We start from the raw sequence: 18450 nt of genomic DNA on the forward strand, positions 1-18450 counted from the left end.
TTCTGTTGGATGTATATACCACATTTTCTTTATCCGTGCATCTATCAATGTACATTTAGTTTGTGAGACTATTCCTAAAATACATGTGCTATTTATGGCTAGTTTTCATTAGTGCTTGCTACTTAAGATATTTGGATTTTTTGCTGTGATCCATAGTAATAATATATTAATAAACACAATGAGGAATATTTTGTTTTCTTAGAGGAAGATGAGGAGGAGGAAGATGAAGTCAGAGGCAGAATGTTTCCCTTTGATAAATTAATTATACCCGGTAAGTTTATTTCCCCAATATCACATTTAAAAGAATGTTCTCTGGGCTGGGCACGGTGGCTCACGCCTGTAATCTCAGAACTTTGGGAAGCCGAGGCGGGTGGATCACCTGAGGTTAGGAGTTCAAGACCAGCCTGGCCAACATGGCGAAACCCCGTCTCTACTAAAAATACAAAAATTAGCTGGGTGTCTTAGCACGTGCCTGTAGTCCCAGTTACTTGGGAGGCTGAGGCAGGAGAATCACTTGAACCCAAGGGACGGAGGTTGCAGTGAGCTGAGATCACGCCACTGCACTCCAGCCTGGGCGACAGAGAGAGACTCCGTCTCAAAAAAAAAAAAAAAGAAGAAGAATGCTGTCTGATATCTCTCTTTTCTCTTTCTTTTTTTTTCACCAGTAACTGGGACTATAGGTACCTGCCACCATGCCCAGCTAATTTTTTTTTTTTTTTTTGAGACAGAGTCTCGCTCTGTCGCCCAGGCTGGAGTGCAGTGGCATGATCTCAGCTCACTGCAAGCTCTGCCTCCCGGGTTCACGCCATTCTCCTGCCTCAGTCTCCCCAGCGGCTGGGACTACAGGCGACCGCCACCACACCCGGCTAATTTTTTTGTATTTTTAGTAGAGACAGGGTTTCACTGTGTTAGCCAGGATGGTCTTGATCTCCTGACCCGCCTGCCTCGGTCTCCCAAAGTGCTGGGATTCCAAGTGTGAGCCACCGCGCCCAGCCTCTTTTTTTTTTATTTGCTACTCCTTAAGGAGCAGGGCTACACCATAGGCAGTGTGCTTAGAGTAGCCCAATACCCCTTTTGTGCCAAAACAATCTTTTTGAGTTTAATAAAGTAGGATTTTTTTTTTTTTAAGGAAAAAAATGAAAAGATATTCTCAAGCATAAACTTGCAAACTAGAGAATGCACCAAGGGATAAACATAAGGAATATTAAATTGCTGAAATGAATAGAAATCCCTTTGGGAACGTTGTCTTCCACTGCTCTCTCCTGTAACAAAGCAAAAGGTAGCAAATCTGTTGATGGCTTGACTTCCTGAGTCATGTAGGCTCCTTCCCTGCCCTGGTTTTGGTGCTAATCATGCCATCATCTCTTCCAAAAGACATTCAGCTTCTGACTTGAGATTGCACAGGTCAAAAGCTTTTCAGTTCACTCTTAACTCCACAGTGGTTTTATTCTATCACGTATTTACACAGGGATTTCACAAAGTACTCTTGAAAGCAAAGCATAAGCAATTTATTGTACACAACAGGATTTACTTAGTACTGAGCAGGCATTTCTTGTGACCTTCCCATAAGTGTTAAAAAGTGTTGTTGTTTTTAGTCAGTTTGCTTGAGGTAGATATTCATAGGGAATCATTTTGGATCATATGATCACTAGAAGAAAAGCTGTTTTCAGCAACTTACGACAAGGCTGTAACTGAAAAGGGCCTGCCTGCTCACTGGTATCGAGTCCCCACGGGAGGCAGCTTGTGGCTGTTATCTTCTCTTGGTCTAGCACAGTTTGCAGAGAAGCTTCTGGAAGGACTGAGACCACCAGATAGCAGTCATCCTTGGGGATGGGTATTTATTGTTTGCCTGTGGGCTAAGTTGATTGGCACAGTGCCTGTAATGCCAGCACTTTGGAAGGTCGAGGTGGGAGGATCTCTTGAGCTCAGGAGTTAGAGACCAGCCTGGGCAACATAGTGAGACCTCATATCTACTAAAAAAAAAAAAAATCAAAATTTAGCTGGGGGTGGTGGCATGCACCTGTAGTACCAGCTACTTAGAAGGCTGAGGTGGGAGAATCACTTGAGTGTGGGAAGTCAAGGCTGCAGGTGCCCTGATTACACCACTGCACTCCAGCCTGGGCAACAGAGCAAGAAACTGTCTCAAAAAAATTAATTAAAAAAATAAAATAAAAACTAAAGTTTATTCATCTACTTTATTGTTGATTATTAAATTCTACGTAGGTGTGTCCAGTGCATGTATGTTTATCACTTCTAGGCAATATTCACTCATTGCAAACTCTGTGCTAAATCATAACACCCTCACTGAGGCAGCTGGATACATTTCAGTTCAACTGGCAATTTGTCGTGCGCAATTTGTCATGTGCCAGGCACTCATTGAACCTTTCCACAATCCTGCAAGGCAGGAATTACACCCATGTTTACCCAATCCAGAAGCTAAAGCCCAGAGATTTATGCAAGTCCACTCACTAGTAAATGGTAGGGGGATTAAATTAAAACTCAGGTCTTCTCACTCCGCTGCCTCCAAAACAATTAATGAAACCTGCCTGTGAGATAAGGATATGGAAGCACAGAGGTCAAGTGACCAAGGACTCTTAAACGTAGGCCACTGGACTTTCCTTTCTTTGTTGGACACAGTGCAAACATGTCTAAGACGTAATCTATTGGAACGTTAATCTGTTGTTAGCAAACTTTCCAGAAATTGTCTTTATTTTCTATTTCCCTGAAAGAAATTAGGGCATTGTTTCATTTGTACTTGTAGGATTTTAATTGAGGGAGGGAACTGAATGGTGACATAGAGAGGTCAATGCCATCGAAATAATTTACACTTAGGATTCCCTAGAGATAGGGGCACATGGGGAATGCCGGGTTTGGTCAGGCGGCAGAAGCAAGAACAAGGGGAAATGTCTAGATCAAAGCCATTGTTGGGGTTTCTTTGGGAAAGCCAAGACAGGCCACAGTGAACCGTTCGGGACTGGCTAGTTTGAGTTTAGGGGTGGTCTCTAGTTGCCTGGGGCCTAGTCCTGGGATGATTTAGAGCAAGGGAAATACTGGCTTGCTGTGTGAGATTAGATAAACGGATTGAGTGGCTTGCATAGGAGGGGCATTCCCAAGCAAGTTGTTACTATCTTTAGGTATTGGCTAGGCCTGGGAAGGGCAGCAGTCTCTCCCCAGATCTGTAAGGCCCCCCTCAAGATGTCAAAACAGACCAGGTGTGATGGCTCACACCTGCAATCCCAGCACTTGGGGAGGCTAAGGCAGGAGGATTGCTTGAGTCCAGGAGTTGGAGACCAGCATGGTATGCAATATAGCAAGACCCCGATCTCCACACACACAAAAACATTTTTAATTAGCTGGGTGTGGTGGCATGTGCCTGTGGTCCCAGCTACTCAGGAGGCTGAAGTGGGAGGATCTCTTGAGCCCAGGAGGTCAAGGCAGTGGTGAGCCTTGATCACGCCACGGCACTTCAGCCTGGGCGACAGAATGAGACCCTGTCTCTTAAAAAAAAAGAAATCAAAGCATAAGATACAGAAAATAAAAGAAACACATTCCAAATTATGGTAATCCAGTTCTAGATGGTATTCTCTCCCATTGAGCAACCATTGTATTTTACCACTACTGTTAGCCTATGTCCAGTTTGATTCTTTCAAGACCTCTTGGTTGAAGGAGAAAAGTTTAAAGTTGTACTTACCTGATGAATATTTGGAAATTTGTTAAAACGTAGCTTTTTCAGCCTGGCGCAGTGGCTCACGCCTGTAATCCCAGCAATTTGGGAGGCCGAGGTGGGCAGATCACCTGAGGTCAGGAGTTCAAGACCAGTCTGGCCAACATGATGAAACCCCGTCTCTACTAAAAATATAAAATTAGCCAGGCACGGTGGTGCACGCTTATAATCCCAGCTACTTGGGAGGCTGAGGCAGGAGAATCACTTGAACCCGGGAGGCAGAGGTTGCAGTGAGCCAAGATCGCGCCACCACACGCCAGCCTGGGGGACAAGAGCGAGACTTTGTCTCAAAAAAAAAAAAAAAAAAAAAAAAAAACCATAGATTTTTCATGTGATTCCAGATAACCAAATACAGTGACCTCCTTGTTATCTACGGTCTTACCAAGCAGAAATCTATTACTCGCTATCCACAGTTAGCCAGTGCAAGGACAATAGATGTTCTGAATAACTGTCTTGAGATACTGCAGAATCTTGAAGTTCTCTGTGAGTCATAAAGAGAATGAATGAACATTTTTTTAAAAATCATCTAGTGAGAAGTATATTTTATCATATTAAAAATCTTTGAAAATTGGAAAGCCAAGGATGTTACTCAGTATTTGACTAACTGGAATCTTCCACCTCCTGATCAGCCTGGAAGAAAGATAGAATATAGTTTTGAAATTCATAGATTATTAACATAATTCATACATTTTCTAACAATGAGTATCATGTTAGGGAAAAAATTAAAAAGAAAATAAGTTTTCATATAGATGTCTGACATCATAGAGCTTAAATGGATTCAATTTTCAGCGAATCTGTTGACATCCTTTTGACCAGCATTTGGGGCTTCAGATGTCTACCTTCCTTTTCAAAAGGCAGCCACTCATGAAAATCATGACAATCAAATGGTAAAAGATGAGCAAAAAATAGGAACAACTTACTTGCGAAAACACCTCTTGTATGCAGAATGGAGGCAGTATCAAACTATTATGAATTTATAGGATCTTATTCCACACGCTGTCTCAGCCTTTGTTTTCACAGTTAACATCTGCAGCAGATGATGTTCACACATGTCCACATGCCTCGGGGACACACCTCCTGTGGGCTTTCCCCAGTATGCTTACCTTTTTCACCCACTCAAGGAAGCTTATTAGAATGCAAGTAAACGAGAATGGCATTATGATATTATAAGCCAATACAATTTTAGAACAAAAATCAAATCATTCCCAGGTTCTGTTGAGCTCTAATAGATAGCAAGCTATTTGTGATGCACCCGGCCACTGATCTGGGCACCGGTATACACTGGTCCTGTAGTTGAGAACATCTAAGAATCACAACTCACCTTGGGAAGTTTATTTCACTGATCCACACTTGAATCTCTCATTCACTCAACAATTATCCATCGAATTTATACTAGAAGCTGGAGGAACAGCTGCTTTCACAGTTTAAAAGAAAATCACAGGTGGGTAAAATGGTCATCATTATTAACATGATCTGTGTGTTGAATTTGATAAGTGCTGACCATAACATGTTGAACGTAAGTGTTTCATAGCCAATGGCATTGAGGAAAGAGCTGGATCCATGAAAATTCCAAGGGGAGTTCCCATTTTTATTAATTTGGCAAACTGGCCATCAAAGCATTTTGCTTGTAGCCATAGCTGTCTTTGGAAGCCTGTGATAATTGTGCTGGATAAGAGGCAGAGTGAGGCCAGGAGCTGTGGCTTATCCCTGCCAGCACTTTGGGAGGCCAAAGCGGGAGGATTGCTTAAGGCAAGAATTTGAGATCAGCCTGCACATAGTGAGAACTTGTGTCTCTCTAAAATAAATACACATACATATATGTATGTATTTTTTTAAAAAGAGAAAAGAGACAATGTGAAAATTAACTAGGAAGCTGATATCACAGGGTTATCTGAGATTTGCTACTTATGATTTCTGCTGCTTTTATTAGTTAGAAAGGGAGGAAGGGAGGAAGGAAGGAAGGACAGAGGCAGGGTGGGGGAAGGGAGGGAGGAAGGAAGAAAGGTGGGGGGAAGAAAGGGAAAATAATAGATTGCACAAAATACTAATTGGGCCTCATAGGGTGGTCTCTGGAAATGGGGTGATTTTCATCTATTTATCCTCCATGAGAGGCAGCAAAGCCAATTGGACAGGCTATTTGTGGCAACAGGAGGTCTTGGCTGGTAACCAGGGGCCCATGCGTTCTCCAGCACCCTGCTAGTTAGCTGCGCTGTATTGTGCCAACTCTGGAGTCTCTCCTTCTCCCCAGAATTCGTTTGTGCACTGGATGCTTCGGATGAGTTTCTGAAGGAGCGCGTGATAAACCTTCCCGAGAGCATTGTGGCAGGGACCCACTATAGCCAAGATCGATTCCTCCGGGCTCTGAGCAACTACCGGGACATCAATCTCGAAGACGAGACTGTCTTCAACTATTTTGATGAAATTGAAATTCACCCGATACATATTGGTATGAAATGAATTCAAGGATAATGTGAATGTCCAGGACCCCCAGCAAAGCTTGGTTCAGGTCTAGCTGTAATTGTGGGGCTGGGGGAGGGTGGGGAGTGTGACCGTGGGTTGGGGCACAGGAAGCCATGGAATACACAGGGCACTCCTGCTGGGGAGTCATTCTACGTGGGGATTTGGTGGTGGGAGGGTGTTAGTATTGTATGAGAATTTATGGATATATTATGAAGTCAAATGACAAATCCTTTTTTTTTTTGGGATGGTGTCTCGCTCAGTTGCCCAAGCTGGAGTGCAGTGGTGCAATCTTGGCTCACTGCAACCTCTGCTTCCCGGGTTCAAGCGATTCTCCTGCCTCAGCCTCCCAAGTAGCTGGAACTACAGGCATGCGCCACCATGCCTGACTAATTTTTTTTTCTTTTTTTTTGAGATGGAGTCTTGCTCTATTGCCCAGGCTGGAGTGCAGTGGCGCCATCTCAGCTCACTGCAAACTCCGCCTCCCGGGTTCACGCCATTCTCCTGCCTCAGCCTCCTGAGTAGCTGGGACTACAGGTGCACACCACAGCGCCTGGCTAATTTTTTTGTATTTTTAGTAGAGATGGGGTTTCACTGTGTTAGCCAGGATGGTCTCAATCTCCTGACGTCGTGATCCACCCGCCTCGGCCTCCCAAAGTGCTGCGATTATAGGTGTGAGCCACCGTGCCTGGCCGACAAACTCTTTTTTTTTTTAAAGAAATGCGTGTATGGTGCTGGCTGCTTGGGCCATTCCCCCAGGTTCCTTGGGGGCAATGTTCTGTCCCTGTTAAATTAGTGGGCACTGGTGCTCTTCCAGACCATTTCCCAGCCTTCTGACTGGCCAGCCCATCCCCGTAGCTACCCAGAAGAGCAAACAGCTCTTCACTGCATTCCTTCTTGTTTCCTGTAAACACAGCCCTGAGCTTAGCACACAGCAAGCACTCGTGATCCCACATCACGTCGGCCTCATCATCGCCATTATCATTCCTGGCTCTAGCTCTCAGCTTTCACAGCTGCTGCTACTTCCCTTGGCTTGTTGAACCCCTGACCTACCTTTCTGGTTTTCTGGATCTTGACACTTATTCCTCCTATGGGCGTGGTGAGAAAGAACCAGCTTCTGCCTGGCGGAAGCTTCCTGGCCAGGCCCACCCTTGGGCCTCCAGGGGCTGCTCTCTACCCACATCTGCCCAGTGGGACAGCATTTGAGCCCTGGAGTATCCGGAGGCTTAGTGCTAAGGGATAATGTCAGCAGGAGGCAGGAGAGCTAATTCCAATTGTGGCTGGGCCTCAGTTTTCTCATCTGTGAAACAGGAAAATAATCAGGCTTGCAGGATTGTTACAAACGGTAGAGATGAGAGATACAAAGTGCCTGGCAAGTTGAAGGAGTTCAACAAGTGGTCATTTTGTTATTCTTACCAATACTAAGGCATAACATGACATACTATTATGAAATAAAAAAATGGCTGGGTGCAGTGCCTCACGCCTGTAATCCCTACACATTGGAAGACCAAGGTGGGTGGATCACCTGAGGTCAGGAGTTCAAGACCAGCATGGCCAACATGGTGAAACCCCATCTCTATTAAAAATACAAAAATTAGCTGGGCGTGGTGGTGCGCACCTGTAATCCCAGCTACCCAGGAGGCTGAGGCAGGAGAATCATTTGAACCCAGGAGGCAGAGGTTGCAGTGAACTGAGATCACGCCACTGCACTCCAGCCTGGGTGACAGTGAGACTCCGTCTCAAAAAAAAAAAAAAAAAAGAACTATAAAAACGATTTATAAATCTGCAAATTCTTCTTGTCTGCACCCTCAGCAGTGACTGGGTTTTGTCCTCATCTGGACATGTTTCTGCATGTTGGACATGCTTTATATGTAAAAGCTAAGGGTTCTGCACCTCCTAATATGGAAATTAGTTTACATTATTTAGAGAACTAGGAAAGAATGGAAAATACATTTCAGAAAAATAGTGATTGTCATCTTTTCAGTTAGGCCCAAAAAACTGTTTATAGGAAGATCAGGAGAGCCCAGGAGAAATGTTGAGAAAAAAAAGAAATAACAGGGAGGAATGAATGAGTGGCCATTGTGTTCCATCTTATCCTGTGCCCATCTCATTTGGCCTCATCTGCAACTGACAACTGGGAGATAATATAAAAGCAGAGGGGAGAAATGTATCCTAAGGATGGGAGGCGGGGAGGGCGTCTCACAGCCGGGGATGCAGCCCGGCCTCTGCAAGGTCTGGAATGGGGCCCTGGAAAGATGCTGGGAATCGCATCCTCTCATCAGCTCTGGACTCTGCTTCTCTCTCAGTGTCTCTTTGTCCTCTCTCTCTTTGGGTCAGTGTACTCTCCCCCTCTGTGGCCTGTGTGGTAGGCTAAGGCCACCCCACACCCCAGAGTTACAATGCTACACTGGGAGCCAAGGCCAGAGCTGACTTCACTCTGTCCAATCCCACATTCCCTGAAAGGCAATTCTGCTGGTCACAGTTCGGGCTGAGGTGCCCCACCCCAGTCTAATCAGCAGTGACCCCACTCTGGGGTCAGAGTGGAATATTGCTAGGGGGAATCATTCCCGAGTACCTTCTCAAAGGTGTCCAGTTAGTGATATTAAGGTTGTAATTACTCAGAGTAATCAGGGAGAAATGCATTTATTTATTTATTTATTTATTTATTTTATTTTTTCTTTTTGAGACAGAATCTCCCTCTGTCACCCAGGCTGAAGTGCAGTGGCGCAATCTTGGCTCACTGCAACCTCGGCCTCCTGGGTTCAAGCGTTTCTCCTGCCTCAGCCTCCCAAGTAGCTGGGATTACAGGTGTCCGCCACATGCCCAGCTGATTTTTGTATTTTTGGTAGAGACAGGGTTTTACCACATTGGCCAGGCTGGTCTCAAACTCCTGGCCTCAAGCAATCTGCCCATCTCGGCCTCCCAAAGTGCTGGGATTACAGGCGTGAGCCACCACACCCAGTGAGAAATGCATTTAAATGTCACAGGTCAGGCAATGAGGAGCTACCCGATATGACTTTTACTTTTTGTTTTTTGAGACAAAGTCTCGCTCTGTCACCCAAGCTGGAGTACAGTGGCTCAATCTCAACTCAATGCAACCTCTGCTTCCCGGGTTCAAGTGATCCTCCTGCCTAAGCCTCCCAAGTAGCTGGAACTACAGGTGTGCACCACCACGCCAGGCTAATTTTTGTATTTTTAGTGGAGATGGGGTTTCTCCATGTTGGCCAGGCTGGTCTTGAACTCCTGACCTCAACCTACTCGGCCTCCCAAAGTGCTGAGATTGCAGGTGTGAGCCACTGTGGCCAGCTGTTTTTTGCTTTTTTTAAAGGCTTGCTTCTGTTCGCCAACCAGTGCACTGGCTCTGCTCCTCCCCTCTTCCCATATTAGAACTTGGTGGTGCTTCTGGTCTAGGTCAAGGCCATACAAACATGGGAGGGGTGGTGGCTCATGCCTGTAATCCCAGCACTGTGAGAGGCCGAGGCAGGAGGACTGCTTGAGCCCAAGAGTTCAAGATCAGCCTGGGCAACATGGGGAGACCCTGTCTCTATAAAAACAAAACAAAACAATAAAAAACAAACATGGGCGGGGTGGGCACAGCAGTGACTATGAATGGGTGTGGAGTAAGCAGCTACCCAGAGGAAGGTCTGAAGGGGCTTAGTACCAAAATGTGTCCGCTGCACATCGTTCTCTGCAGACACCTTCCAAGCAGCCCTAAGAGAGTGACGTAGAATTTACCGCCTCAGTGACCGTGGAGATCTCAGTATTTATCAATACAGCGTTTCTCTTTTTCTTCTATTTGGTCTTGATACGAACATTTTTCAGATATTCTGGAGTCTGGATTTTTTTCCTATTCAAGTAGACTCACTGAAATGGTTATTTTTTTTATGAATTGAAAACGTATCCCAGAATCATTGATTTTCAGAAAGGTCACCCTGTTTGGCCTCCCACAAGTGCAGGACTTCCTTCTGTAGAAACCTCTGAAAGAAGTGTCCCAGTCTTTGCTTGAATACTTCCAGGCATGGAGAGCTCATTACTTTTCAGGCAATCCATTCCCCCATCCAACCACTCAAATCAAGTCATTGTTAGAACTCATAGACCCAAGTCCAAATTTTCCTACCCATGGCTCTCAGACCCTGGTCTGATATTTGCCTGTGAGAGAAGAAATTCTGAACTATGCTGGCAATTAGAAAAGAAAACCCCATGTGGTAATTTACATAATTGACTATCACAAGTTTATAGTAATAAAGAATTTTCCCAATTGCAGGCAGGCCTAGAATATAAGTATGTGTTGATCTCTCTCCTGGTATTTAAAGATGTAGGAAAACTTGAAGATGCTCAGAATAGACTTGCTATCAAACAGCTCATCAAAGAGATTGGGGAGCCTCGAAATTATGGTTTAACAGACGAAGAAAAGGCAGAAGAGGAGCGGAAGGCTGCGGAGGAGCGGCTGGCCAGGGAGGCTGCTGAGGAAGCAGAACGCGAGCACCAGGAGGCCGTGGAGATGGCGGAGAAGATAGCTCGCTGGGAGGAGTGGGTGAGTGGTGAGTGTGTTTGTGAGTCTGTGTATCTGTGGAACAGGGGTGCAGTGCCTGGCAAAGCCATTTAGGCCAGTTCCACTTCCCATCCTGCTCTAGGGAAATGTCATGGAAATACCCCAAACAAATTTGTGTTTGCTTTTTGTCATTTGCACCACTTAAAAAAGGATATCCGTGGTCTTTTGCTTAGTTTTTTTTTTTTCTTTTTCTTTTTGTTTGAGACAGGGTCTGGCTCTGTCGCCCAGGCTGGAGTGCAGTGGCGCAGTCTTGGCTTACTGCAACCTCTGCCTCCCGGGTTCAAGTGATTCTCCTGTCTCAGCCTCCCCAGTGGCTGGGACTACAGGTGTGCACCACCAAGCCCAGCTCATTTTTCTGTTTTTAGTAGAAATGGGGTTTCACCATGTTGGCCAGCCAGGCTGATCTCAAACTCCTGATCTCAAGTGATCCGCCCGCTTCTGCCTCCCAAAGTGCTGGGATTGTAGGCGTGAGCCACCATGCCCAGCTTGCTTAGTATTAATAACAAAAACTAGCCATTAGCAGGTGTATTAGCAATACAAATTCCTGTAAATGTGTAACATTTTACTACGCATTGACCTCATGATTTGATTTGATTTTCCTCCATTTACCCGTCTAACCTACCCAGGTGGTCAGCTTCATTCCACCCCTCCTCATTCCCCAAATCACTGAGTCTAGTAAGTGAGTCTGCTTCCAAAAATAGCACTCTTAGGCTGGGCATGGTGGTTCATACCTGTAATCCCAGCACTTTGGGAGGGTGAGGCTGGAGAATCATTTGAGCTTAGGTGTTCAAGACCAGCCTAGGCAACATAGCAAGACCTTGACTCTACTAAATAAACATTAGGTGGGCATAGTGGCATGCCTGTAGCCCCAACTACTAGGAAGGCTAAGGTGGGAGGATTGCTTAAGCCTGGAGGATTGTTATCCTGGGAGACTGAGGCTGCCATGAGCTATGATGATGCCACAGCACTCCAGCCTGGATGACAGAGGGAGACCCTGTCTCAAAAAACAAATACCACCATCACCAAAAATGGCACCCAAATCTGTCCCCAGCTCTCTACTTCTGATCAGGGGCAGTGTTTCTCATCCGAATTATGCAGTGTGTTCTCACTGTCCTCCCCAACTCCACCCTGGTCCATCTCCAGTCTGTTCCCACGCCAGGTGATCCTTCCGAACTGCAGACCCACTATGGCCATTCTCTGCTTACAACTCCTCACAGGCTCTCGATTATCACAATTTGATAAAAGTCCAAACCGTCATTGTGGTCAAGGTCCTTTGTGACCTGGCTGCTTCTGATATTTCCCAATTTCAAACAGTGTGCCAATGGTGGTCTTGCTCATCTGCATGACTCACTGCCTCATAGACACCTGGCATCTTTACCAGAAGTCGTCTTTCTAGTGAGGCATTTCCTGGTCTCTGTAAAATTCGATGTCTACCCCTCCCCACAACCTGTCATATCCCCTTTTATGCTTTTTAATTTTCCTTTTTGTACTTACTCTACCTATTATAGACATTTTATGTATTTATCTTGTTTCTTGCCTTTTCTCTGCACAGAACTTAAGTTACATGAGGTCAGGGATGTCTATGTTGTTCACTACCATATATCCAATGCCTAGAATAGTGCCTGGCACTTAACAGGCACTCAACAAATGGAAAGAAGGAAGGAAAGAAGGGAGAAAGGAATGAAGAAGGGAGGGATGGAGGGAGGGAGGCAGGCCCAATGCACACATCTTTGGGTGCCTGATTAATCTTCTTAACGTAAATTCCTAAAGTTTGCTGGGTCAGACTAGGCATGGTTTAAGTTTTGATACATATTTAAAAACTGCCCTCCAGCAATGGTAAACCAGTTTACGTATCATCTAACAGGTGGCTATTTCCCTACACCTTCTCTAAACCTGCTTTCTCAATTTTGCTCGCACATGTCAGGCTGATAAAAACTGTTCTCATTGTTTTAATATTCATTTCCCTGATCACTAATCTTACAGCTTTTTCTGTTTGTTAAGCATTTATGTTTCTTCTCATATTGCATATTTTCTTTGCCCCTGTTTGGGCTGTGTGTCTTTTTCTTATTATTTTGCAAAAAGAACTCCTGATAAACTAGTTCAATAGAAACAGGAACGGCTCCAGTTGGCCTCCCAAGTCATGCTGCTAGAGTTCAAATCCCATTCCACTCTCTCTGTAGGTATGTGGCCTTGTGCAAGCCCCTGTCTGTGTCTCAGTTTCTCCATCTGTAAAGTGGGGATAATGATAGTACCTACTTCATACAGTCATTGCGGTGACTAAAGAGGTAATATATGTAAACTATGCACAGCGCCTGGCAAGTAGTGGGCATCACATAGTATCCTCATCACATCTTAACTTTTTTATAATGTGTTGCAGTTTTTCTCAATTCATCATTTATTTTTTAACATTATTTATGGTATTTTCTCTGACCACACAAAAGTTTCATGTTTATATGTAGTCAAATCCATCCACCTGTTTCCCATTTTGATCTCTGGGTTGGCAATCTTGCTAAGAAAGACCTCCTTTCAAACAAATATCAGCTAGGACTCTTTTTTTTTTTTTTTTTTTTTTTGAGACGGAGTCTTGCTCTGTCACCAAGGCTGGAGTGCAGTGGCGCGATCTCGGCTCACTGCAAGCTCTGCCTCCCAGGTTCACGCTGTTCTCCTGACTCAGCCTTCTGAGTAGCTGGGACTACAGGCGCCTGCCACCACGCCCGGCTAATTTTTTTTGTATTTTTAGTAGAGATGGGGTTTCACTGTGGTCTCGATCTCCTGACCTCGTGATCCACCCGCCTCAGCCTCCCAAAGTGCTGGGATTACAGGCGTGAGCCACCGCGCCCAGCCCAGCTAGGACTCTATTTTGCAAGTGATAGGAAAGCAAACTCAAAATGACTTCACCATAAAGAAAACCAAAGAGTCCAGGGGTAGGGCTGGCTTCAGGTGAGGCTTGATATAGTGGCTCAAATGATGTCACCAAGGACTTAGGATCCCCCTCTCTGTCCTGCCTTGCATGGGAGGCTTCATTCTTAGGTGCACCTACCATGCATGGCAGGGCACTTGATGTGCTGATCTTTAACTAGAATTTTTTAAAAAGACAAGCCAACAATTTACAAGTTATTATTAGTCATGTATTTGTACTCGTACTGTTTACAATTTAGGTATTATAAATTGTAACCAATTTTGATGTTGTGCTGATCCTTAATTAGAATCTATGGCCAGGAGGTGGCTGGATGATGGGCTTAAATCCCACTCAAACCAAACCACTAGGCTGAGAAGGGAGATTCCTCAAAAGAAATCTGGAATTATGATTCCAGAGAGAGGGTGGCTGTATGCTGAGCAAAGAATTGCACATGTCACTATCCCAATGCCCTCCAGACTTTCTAGTGGCATTTCTTTTTTTTTTTTTTTTTTCTATTTTGCTTCATCTGGGCAGCTAGAAATTATTTTGGTGTAAGAAATGATCCAATTTATTATTTTCCAAATGGCTAAGTTGTTGTAACACCATTTATGTCTTTTCTCTGCTGATTGGAAATGCCATCTGTATCACAGATGGTGACCATTTCTAGCAGTGTCTCAATGCACTGTAGGGTGAACTGTGTGAGTGTTCTCCCCTTTCTCACCATACATTTACTTTACCCCCAAACATTCTATTTTAGAATAAACGACTGGAGGAAGTGAAAAGAGAAGAAAGAGAATTACTGGAGGCTCAGTCAATTCCCCTGAGAAACTATTTAATGACCTATGTAATGCCAACTCTTATTCAGGGCCTGAATGAATGTTGCAACGTCCGACCCGAAGACCCTGTTGATTTTCTGGTAAAATATTTAATTCTTTAAAAAAGATCAATTTGAGGTTGGGTGCGACGGCTCACACCTGTAATCCCAGCACTTTGGGAGGCCAAGGTCGGGGGATCACTTGTGGTCAGGAGTTAGAGACCACCCTGCCAACATAGTGAACCCCGTCTCTACTAAAAATACAAAAAAAAAAAAAAAAAAAAAAATTAGCCGGGTGTGGTGGTGCGCGCTGTAGTCCCAGCTACGCAGGAAGCTGAGGCAGGAGAATCGCTTGAACCCGGGAGGCTGAGGTTGCAGTGAGCCAAGATCGCACCACTGCACTCCAGCCTGGGCAAGAGAGTGAGACTCCGTCTCAAAAAAAAAAAAAAAAGAAAACAAAATCTGCCTGAATCTTTTTTTTTTGAGACGGAGTGTCACTCTGTCATCCAGGCTGGAGTGCAGTGGCACGATCTCGGCTCACTGCAACCTCCGCCTCCTGGGTTCAAGTGATTCCCCTGCCTCAGCCTCCTGAGTAGCTGCAATTACAGGCGTGCACCACCACCCCAGGCTAATTTTTGTATTTTTAGTAGAGACAGGGTTTCACCATGTTGGTCAGGCTGGTCTTGAATTCCTGACCTCGTGATCCGCCCGCCACGGCCTCCCAAGGTGCTGAGATTACAGGCATGAGCCACCTCACCTGGCCTAATCTGCCTGAATCTTAACAAAACCAGTTGAGATAGCAAAATTATGTTTCTGGTTATTTGGGAAATAGCTTCTAATATATTCACCATTTATAATAAGATTTTTTTTCCCTCATTGGTCAAACCCATGTGAGATTTTTATTATTCATTGGAAAGTAAAAAATGTATGTACTTTTACTTATTTATTTATTTATTATTTATTTTGATATAGTGTTTCACTCTTGTTGCCCAGGTTGGAATGCAAAGGCACAATCTCGGCTCACTGCAACCTCCACCTCCCGGGTTCAAGCGATTCTTCTGCCTTAGCCTCCCAAGTAGCTGGGATTACAGGCGCCCACCACCACACCCAGCTAATTTTTTGTATTTTAGTAGAGACGGGGTTTCACCATGTTGGCCAGGCTGGTCTTGAACTCCTGACCTCAAGTGATCCACCCGCCTTGGCCTCCCAAAGTGCTGGGATTACAGGCATAAGCCACCAAGCCTGGCCCTGGATGATTTTTAAATTGTAAACATTACTAATACAAATACATGACTAATAATAACTTGTAAATTGTTGACTTGTCTTTTTTTAAATTGTAGGCAGAATATCTCTTCAAGAACAATCCTGAAGCACAGTGAAACTTTAAAGATCTAGTATTATCTACCTTTACAGAACCACAGATCACTTATTGTACTTTGAAAAATTGCTTCGAAAAATGCTTTTCCAGTTCTTAGAAAATTCTTTTTTTGTAGACAGATATTCTATAAACTAGAATCTCTATTAAAAGCTATATGACATGAATGACTATGTCATTAAAACTATATTTGAAATGTAAATTCATAAAGACATTTTTGCATAGCTCATGAGACAAATACTGATTTAATATTTTATTCTTTAGTCAGGTCTAAATATACCGCTTCTGTACACTAATGTTTATAGGTATTTACAGCATGAAGAAAATCAGACTATACCTTATTCTAACATGTAGGCTAATTTACATGACTTGTTATCACCCCAATAACAATGTTATTAGAAATGGAAATAAATTGAAGTGATTTATGCCTGTTGACTCACAGTAAATCAGACAAGATTGGTGCCTGTAAGGTGGCTTTTTTTTTTTTTTTGATGAAGCAACGGTTAGGGAAAGGTTGCTTTGAGTTCAGGGTCAGGATCCCAGACAATGAATTGGAGAGAACTGTAAACCTTTAGGTGGAGAAATCTGCATAACAGGATAATTCCAATCTTTGTGATAAGTAAGAAGTTGCTAAATATTTTCAACACACTTTGTAACATAGGCATAAGTTATCAATCCTATAGCCTTTTCCAGTTCTAAAAATCCCATAAGATTCCTAGAATTACCCTAAATGAGAAATTAGTTTAGATTTAATGGCATATGTATTTTATCCCTTTAAATAATGTAACCTAATATAACTGCCTGACTTTTTATTTGTGGTAAAATACATGTAACATAAAATTGACCACTGTAACCATTTTAAAGTGTATAATTCAGTGGCACTAAGTTCATTCACAATGATCTGCAGCCACTACTATCTAGTCCAGAACTTTCTCATCACCCCAAATGGAAACCCAGCACATATTAGGCAGTCACGTTCCATTATTCCCTCCCCCCAGTTCCAGGCAACCACGAGTCTGTTTTCTGTCTCTATGGATTTACCTATTATAAATAAAACCATACAATGAGTGGTCTTTCGTGTCTGGCTTCTTTCACTAAGCAAAATGTTTTCAAGGTTCATCTATGTCATACAGTGTATTAGTACTTCATTCCTTTTCATAGCTGAATACTATTCCATTGTATGGACATACCACATTTTGTTTAATTGTTCATTTGTTCATGGATGTTTGGGTTGTTTCCACCTTTTGGCTACTGTGACTACAACTGGCATGAACATTTGTGTGCAAGCTCTTATTTGAACACAGGTTGTCAGTTCTGTTGGCTAGATACCTAGGAGTGGAACTGCTGTCATATGGTCATCCTATGCTCAACTTATTGAGGAACTGCCACACTGTTTTCCATGGTGGCTGCACCATTTGACATTCCCACCAGCAGTGTATGAGGGATCCCAATTTTCTGCATCCTCACCAATACTTGTTATTTTCTGTGTTTTTATTTTTTTAATGGTGATCATAGTGGGTGTGACGTGGCATCATATTGTGACTAAGCATCTTTTAAGGCACTTGCTTCCATTTCGATGTCTTCTCTGGAGAAATACACAGGCACACCTCATAGATATTGAGGGTTGTCTCCAGACCCCCACAATAAAGCTAATATTGTAATAAAGCAAGTCACCCCAATTTTTTTGTTTCTTAGTGCATATGTTATTTTTCCACTATGTTTTACACTATCTGTTAACTGTGCAATAGCATTATGTCTAAAAAACAAGGTACCTATCTTAATTTAAAAATACTTTATTGCTTCATGCCTGTAATCCCAGTACTTTGGGAGACCGAGGCGGGCGGATCACGAGGTCAGGAGATCGAGACCATCCTGGCTAACATGATGAAACCCCGTCTCTACTAAAAATACAGAAAAATTAGCCGGGCATGGTGGCGGGCGCCTGTAGTCCCAGCTACTCAGGAGGCTGAGGCAGGAGAATGACATGAACCCGGGAGGCGGAGCTTGCAGTGAGTCGAGATCGTGCCACTACACTCCAGCCTGGGCGACAGAGTGGGACTCTTTCTCAAGAAAAAAAAAAAAATTTATTGCTAAAAAATGCTAACAATAACTGGAGCCTTCAGTGAGTTGTAATCTTTTTGTTGGTAGAGGGTCTTGCCTCAATTCTGATGGCTGATGACTGATCAGGGTGGTGGCTGCTGAAGGTTGGGGTAGCTATGGCAATTTCTTAAAATAAGACAGCAATGGGCTGGGCGCAGTAGGCTCATGCCTGTAATCCCAGCACTTTGGGAGGCTGAGGCAAGCGGATCACCTGAGGTCAGGAGTTCGAGACTAGCCTGGCCAACATGGTGAAACCCCATCTGTACTAAAAATACAAAAATCAGTTGGGCGTGGTGGCATGTGCCTGTAATCCCAGCTACTTGGGAGGGTGAGGCAGGAAAATCGCTTGAACCCAGGAGGTGGAGATTGCAGTGAGCCAAGACTGCCACTGCACTTCAGCCTGGGTGACAGAGTGAGACTCCATCTAAAAAAAAAAAAAAAAAAGACAGCAGTGAAGTTTGCCACATCGACGGACTCTTCCTTTCAAGAAAAATTTCTCTGTAGCATGTCATGTTGTTTGATGGCATTT

The 18450-nt window shown here is 44.0% G+C and overlaps 1 protein-coding gene across 4 annotated transcripts in view; it reads left to right on the forward strand.

Annotated features, from left to right (window-relative positions):
* The window catches only part of AK7 (adenylate kinase 7), a 98637-nt gene extending 81743 nt beyond the window's left edge, over positions 1-16894 (forward strand). For 2 of the 4 annotated variants that reach the window (XM_054447400.2, XM_054447401.2), the window contains 5 exons: positions 203-271; positions 5973-6170; positions 10495-10715; positions 14390-14548; positions 15787-16894. In XM_054447400.2, the coding sequence (XP_054303375.1) occupies positions 203-271; positions 5973-6170; positions 10495-10715; positions 14390-14548; positions 15787-15825 (686 nt within the window). In that variant the 3' untranslated portion in view covers positions 15826-16894. Of the gene's footprint in view, positions 1-202; positions 272-5972; positions 6171-10494; positions 10716-14389; positions 14549-15439; positions 15755-15786 lie in introns of those variants that run through there. The other 2 variants (XM_054447399.2, XM_054447402.2) reach the window with 2 other exon arrangements.
* Positions 16895-18450: the final 1556 nt, after the last annotated feature.

This window comes from Pongo pygmaeus, chromosome 15, assembly GCF_028885625.2.
Source record: "Pongo pygmaeus isolate AG05252 chromosome 15, NHGRI_mPonPyg2-v2.0_pri, whole genome shotgun sequence".
Lineage (NCBI taxonomy): Eukaryota > Metazoa > Chordata > Mammalia > Primates > Hominidae > Pongo > Pongo pygmaeus.